The 6,004-nt window shown below is 36.4% G+C and overlaps 1 protein-coding gene across 1 annotated transcript; it reads right to left on the bottom strand.

Annotated features, from left to right (window-relative positions):
- LOC121355815 (hyaluronidase PH-20-like) lies at positions 1 to 5,176 on the bottom strand. Its single transcript, XM_041471555.1, has 3 exons — positions 4,208 to 5,176; positions 2,476 to 2,565; positions 1 to 660 (listed from the first exon to the last, which is right to left on the bottom strand). The coding sequence occupies exons 1-3, from the start codon at positions 5,174 to 5,176 to the stop codon at positions 1 to 3; spliced, it is 1,719 nt and encodes a 572-aa protein (XP_041327489.1).
- Between the last annotated feature and the right edge of the window lie 828 nt (positions 5,177 to 6,004).

Raw genomic sequence — 6,004 nt, 5'->3', positions numbered from 1 at the left:
TTATATTAATGTTCTCAAAAGGAGAATTAAGTGAAACAGACTAAACATCCTTATCTTATAGGATGAAGAACGACTGAAAGTACGAGTATCATTCTCTTCTAAATCATAACTATTGGCAGCTGTAACAGTGTTATATTCTGCAGTTGTTATATTAAGTATATTATTTCCAAAGGTAGATTGGAAATCTTCTACTTCAGGATGTGTAGATAATGTCACCTTACTCTCAGAGGTAAATGAAAATGCAGTTCTGTTAGACAGGATCTTTTCTTCAGAGGCTTCTATGTTAGAAAGTGAATTTGAGGATATCTGAATGCAAATATCTTCTGAAATGCAAGTGTGGAGGTAATGGATGTCATTTATATCAGCTCTAGGTTCACAGCTGTGCCCTGCATAACAATGGCAATCAAATTTTTCTATGAATGTTTGTAGATCCTGATATGATGGCTGCCCTTGTAAAGTGTATTTTCCATCCTTTGTCATTTGAATTGCAATGTTCTCAGGGTTCAAGTGAAGATAGTCACTGGAATTCCATTTTTTTCGTGCACAAGCACCAGAGTCTTGGCATAGCACTTGGCTACATATTCTGGCTGCCATTGTGACGTTGATGAGGTATGGAGTCAAAGTCCTCCTAAGGTAGTTGTCCAGAGTTCTACAGGTGTTCTGTGAAAAGAGCATTATACCTCCACAGTTTAGTATGGAAACCATTACAATGCTGTCATTCTAATAACAGTATCACAGTACATATCTATAAATGTTTCCCCTGAGGATTTGATAATAACTGTAAGTTGTTGTTAGAAGCAAGTTTATCTGAGAAGCTGTTATAAAATTTGAGGATCTTAGCAAATTTATGTTGTGTAGTTGCTGGAGATGTTACAAAAAGCAGTTAGATCAGAAAGCAATTGTCCTTAAGCTTTCATTTCATCTCGATAGTTCATGTAGCTTTTTGAATCAGATGTATTTAAAGAAGTTTCATGAAGACTTGAAGTTCCTTTTTAAGTCTTAAATAGTTTGAATGCGTCTAGGAAAGAAAGTCTCTCTTCTTCAGTCTAAACACTTTTCCTATCAGGTAGTCTCTGAGACTTTTCAGCTTTCCCCTGACCTGAATAGCTTGGCTACAGGATAGGGACCTTTCATGGCATTTTTAAATGAATTGTGGTTCGATGGTCAAATTGAAGATATGCTAAGACAATTGATCATTCCAACTGTTGAGGAAATTGGCATATGTTCTGTGCATTCTTGGCACAGTTTAATAACTAGAAGGTATGGGAGCTCTCTCTTTGTTTCTGACATTATGGGCATTTGCCCAATATCGCATGTAGATACGCCTAATGTTTGTACCTGTGGAGATCACTTTGGTGAATCTAAGATGTATGTAGGTTTTTTGGTTTTCTTTTAGGTATATATAAAAATTATATATACCTAATATATATAATTTCTATATTATATATGGAAAATTTGGTTGATGCAGATGTGAGGCTTACAGTAATATTTAATTGCTGAAATGCTAGTGACGGTGAAAGTTGTAAAAAGCCAGGTGCAATTAGTGCACAAATGCATAGTCTGACTGGGCTGGTGAGTTCTTTTTTTCTCACAGGTATCTCAAAATTAAGATAATAAAAGTTGCTGCTCATCTATGTTCTGATATTGAGATAATAGGCAGGAAAGTTCCAGGTGCAACTGATATCCTTTCTTAAAGGCAGGCACATACAAAAAAGTCAAGGTGGGATGCTTTGGGGAACAATAACCTTGCAGAGCTGTGGAGGTGTATTTGGCCATGCTTTCTGTGACAGGAGGTCTGGCAGAGATGAAACATTTTGGTTCATTGCACTCAGAAGGCTTCACAAGAGTCTTCCATAATAGCTTGTTAAATCTAACTTGCCTGGTTGTGAATGAGCTACCTGGAAAGAATTATGAGAACATCCTTGTAACAGTTCTCAAACTATGTATTTCCCCTTCCTAAAACAAACTAGAGTTTTTTTCTTCTGACTCAGCTGTTTCATACAATGAAATTAATCATCATATTTGCAATACACAGAAGAGTCTAGGGCTGAACTTTTGCAGACTGACTTCTCCCATTGCTGCCAAGTTCACCACTCCAAAAAGCAGAAGGGTCTTCTAAAAATTGTTCCGGGCAAGCCTACATTTTTCTTTACCTCATGGCTAAAATGAAATGAAGATATAGGAATTATTTTATGTACTAATTAAACAAGTGTTAACTTGCCTGTGGTTATCACAGTAACTTGTCCAGTTACCCGGAGTCAACAGAACTGAGATGCTGAAAGACTGAACTCTTGTTCTGTGTAGCCAGTGATGACCTTAATAAGCCTCAGATATGCTTGGGTTTTGACTACAAGAAGCTGCTGGCAATATGGAGTCATCATTTTAAAAGCAGAAGACATAAGTGATCATAATGCTTTACATCCTTTTCACTTTATTTCTCCTTAAAAATTTCATATAATAATTGATCAAGCATACCTTATTTTTTGTTAAATTCATATCACCCCAGATCACAATTCCAGAAGCACCCAGTGCAGCAGATTCTCCAATGGTATTTACCAGGTCGTCCTGAAGGAAAATAGGCAAAGAATCATGTAAATGTAAGCAACCTATAACATAAGGGCAAATGAAAAAATGCATCTAGTAAATGATGTATCCAAAATAACTACTTTGAAGACAGGAAGCAATGATACACAATGCAAATGTCCTGCTCTCAGTTGCACAATTTTATCCTGGAATTGGATTGCACAGGTGATACCAAAAAACGTTGCCAACAATATCCATTTTATGTATGTAATCTGGTTAAAAAAAAGGCTGTAAAACTGAGACAGTGCTTAGGCATATGACATACACTCCTCCAGCCACGTTGTGGCTTATTTTGCTTCATTACCTCCTGGCTACTCAGAGTTGGTAGCAACTGGTTTCAGTAATGCTGTGGGATAAAGATACTGGAAAGCACAACTTTTTTTTTTTTTTTTTTTTTTAAACTTAATTTCTTTCACCAGAAAGTGCTAAAACAATAAAGTAGCAAGAGAAAGAGCTTTCAACAGTAGGAATCTCCCTTTTCCAGAGAATGTCTCTGGTCTTTTACAGACATTGATTTGGGAAATTTGTTTCAGTTCAGTTCTCCTCTTAGAGTCAGCTATTAGCCCAATTAGCAAAATGTTAAGGCCTATGTGGGATGGGAGAGGACTATGATAGTGAAAAAACAATAAAAAAGCAAGTTACTGTAGGGCACAACACACACACACACACACCAAAAAACAAAAAAAAAAAAAAAAAAAAAAAAAAAAAAAAAAAAAAAAGGCAAATTTTAAATGTTGGTGGGGCGAAAAACCCACAACAACCCACAAAAAAAAAAAAAAAAAAAAAAAAAAAAAAAAACAACAAAAAAACCCAAGAGTTAATGTAATGATTATAGGATTTCAGTTATTAATTAGGATCCCAGCAGCAGGGCCCCTGACAGCATGCCTTGCTCTCTGAAGGTATCCACAGAGCTGGGGAGAACACTTGCTAATGCTCTGCCCAGAATGTGGGAGGACACCAGATAGAATGCCATCACCAGGAGTCTAACTTTCCTTCCTCATGGGCTGGAACAACAGCAAGAGATTCCCCAGAGTGGTAGTATCTCTGATAGGGTGGGTGTCTATAAAAATGTGAAGGGAAAAGTATAGCCAGAACTGCAATAAGATGATTGGATTTCAATCAGAGCCTAACCTTAACTAATCCATGGCATGCTGAAATACCATTTTAAAGGCTACTGGAGTACAACTAAGGACAGATTTTTTTCACTAGCCTTAAACACTTTTTGAGGAAAGAAAGACTCCATTTTACTGTATTTTTTTTTTCTTATAACCTAAAAAGCCGGCATTAGATGAGCCCAGTATTACTAATTATCTTTGCAAGATTTTACTTGTATTTCTTTCCTCTGACCAAGTGTGCTTAATATGTTTTCTAGTTTTGTGATATTTTGTTACATGTGAGGACAACTCAGAGAATAAAACACTATTTGATAAATATAATGAGAAAGGTTTGAAAATAGACCTGTTAGTGTTTTCTTTGGTCAAATTTCTATGATGGATTAATTTAATTTTTTTAGACAAAATTGCACACTTCTTTCTGATGCAAGTTAGTATACTTGCTAAATAGGTGTCACCTGGTGATATCTTGCCATATGAATTTGAACTATTTAAGGTCTTGCTTCACTCACCTCAGAGAGATATTCCTCATAGACATCTGTGAACACTGGACGTGTATATACAAAAACTGGAAGGGGATGACTAGAGTTAGAGACATAGGAAGTTCTAATGGCTTCTTGAACTCTGTTGCGAACAAAGAGTTGAGCATTTCTGGAAGACTTTAAGGCTGTCTCTAGATAGATAGATGGATAAAGTGCTGTGCTTTTCTCCCACAACCAGTTAAGCTCATTATTTCTTTCTATTTCAATATCTAAACAGGCTCCTGTATAATTGTGTGGGTTTTGTTTGTAATCATAGTTATAACAGTCTGGATAAAGGTAAAATCCCCACAGGCGATTTGGTTTCATTTCTATGCCCAGCTTCAAAGTTTCCAACATAAATGATTTTGCTGCAAATTCAAATTCCATTTTAGCTATAGTTCTGGCTTCGGTTTCGGATAGACTGAGGTCTCTCTGCTGAACTAGCTCAATGGATTCCTGTCTATAAATATCTTTTGATCCCCAGTTCCTTATCCACACAGGTCTCCAGTTTTCCCAGTCAATGACAGCCAATCCAAGCTGTTCATCTGAAGGAATGTAGAACTGGATGTCCTCTTTGGCTTTTTTTAAATGATTCTCCAGCAGCGACAGTTGTGGGAGTCCTCCATTGAATGCCTCTCCTGTGACTTCATTTTTGTAAGGGTAGTAGCCAAGCCTGTCTGGATAGAAGAGAGTGATGTTTTGCCCAATGGATGTCTTTAGTGTGCTTCCAATTAGAGGAAAAAAATTCATGTCCAGCTGCACTCCAGTCCTTTCAGTACAAAGTTCTGTAGGAGCATTCCAGATAGAAAGGAAAGGTGAATTAGAAACAAGTGGGTGAGCTCTTATGTTCAGAGATGAGCAGCAAGAAACTAGAAGAGTGGCAAACACCACACCAGATGCTACAGGATATGTACAGGTAACACAGATGCCAGAACTTTGCATTTGTCTTACAGTTTCCATTGTAGCATGTGCAGTGACATTAGGTGCTTCTGATGAGACAAAAATTAAATGCTCTCTGGGTGTTCAGAAGGTTGGTAGTCTGTCAAAAACTTTATCGTAAAATATATTTCTTCAGATTAATACCTATTAAGCAATATTCCTTGGATGTAAAATAAGGGTGTCCTTTTTACAAAGCTCTGTGTCATTTCAGGCTGCAGGAAACGTTTCAACAATTTCTCAGACCTAATGCAGAAAAAGAAGCAAATGTGAAGTAAGAAATTATAAATATTTAATTTCTAACCTTGAAACAAGTACCATTTCTGATTTTGAATATATTGTAATGCTTGAATACATTTGCCCTTTGAAGGAAAAGACGTTTTACAATCATAGAGAAATAAACTGTACTTTTCCACTGTCAGTTTTATGCCTAAAACTTCGATTTAAAAAACCTAGATTTAAAACAGGCAGTGGAACAGTATTCAGTGGCTCATAGATCAGAGTGTGCTCAGTAGTACAGACTGTGTCAGTTACTAATGTCTGTAAAAATGAGCAGTTTCACATTGACTTTTCTTAATCAACAGTAATGTATATATAATATTTTTCACCTACAAAGAAATAAAATTCTGATCCTTTGTTAATTTTACAGAGCCCCTAAGGGAAGATACAAGATGATATAAAACAAACATAGGCTGTTTTACACTTGCAAAAAGCCAATCAATGGATACTCATTTAACTCAGTGCAGTATCTGAAATATTGCAGGCACTCTATCTTCTGTCCAGGCCTCTTTTAAACCGGTTCAAATACCTGTGTATCACTTTGGTATATGGCTGGCTATATGTTATTTCAGG

This window comes from Pyrgilauda ruficollis, unplaced genomic scaffold, assembly GCF_017590135.1.
Source record: "Pyrgilauda ruficollis isolate IOZ18807 unplaced genomic scaffold, ASM1759013v1 scaffold27, whole genome shotgun sequence".
NCBI classification, from domain to species: Eukaryota; Metazoa; Chordata; class Aves; order Passeriformes; family Passeridae; genus Pyrgilauda; species Pyrgilauda ruficollis.
Note: the sequence above shows the minus strand (reverse complement) of the source record. Positions and strands in the feature narration are given on the sequence as shown.

Excerpts from the sequence above, each read along its gene's own strand:
- LOC121355815 (XM_041471555.1), bottom strand. The coding sequence starts at position 5,176 with ATGGAAACTGTAAGACAAATGCAAAGTTCTGGCATCTGTGTTACCTGT. Across the intron at positions 2,566-4,207 it reads ATGAGGAATATCTCTCTGAG|GACGACCTGGTAAATACCAT; the intron begins GTGAGTGAAGCA and ends ATTTTCCTTCAG. Across the intron at positions 661-2,475 it reads TGAATTTAACAAAAAATAAG|AACACCTGTAGAACTCTGGA; the intron begins GTATGCTTGATC and ends CTCTTTTCACAG.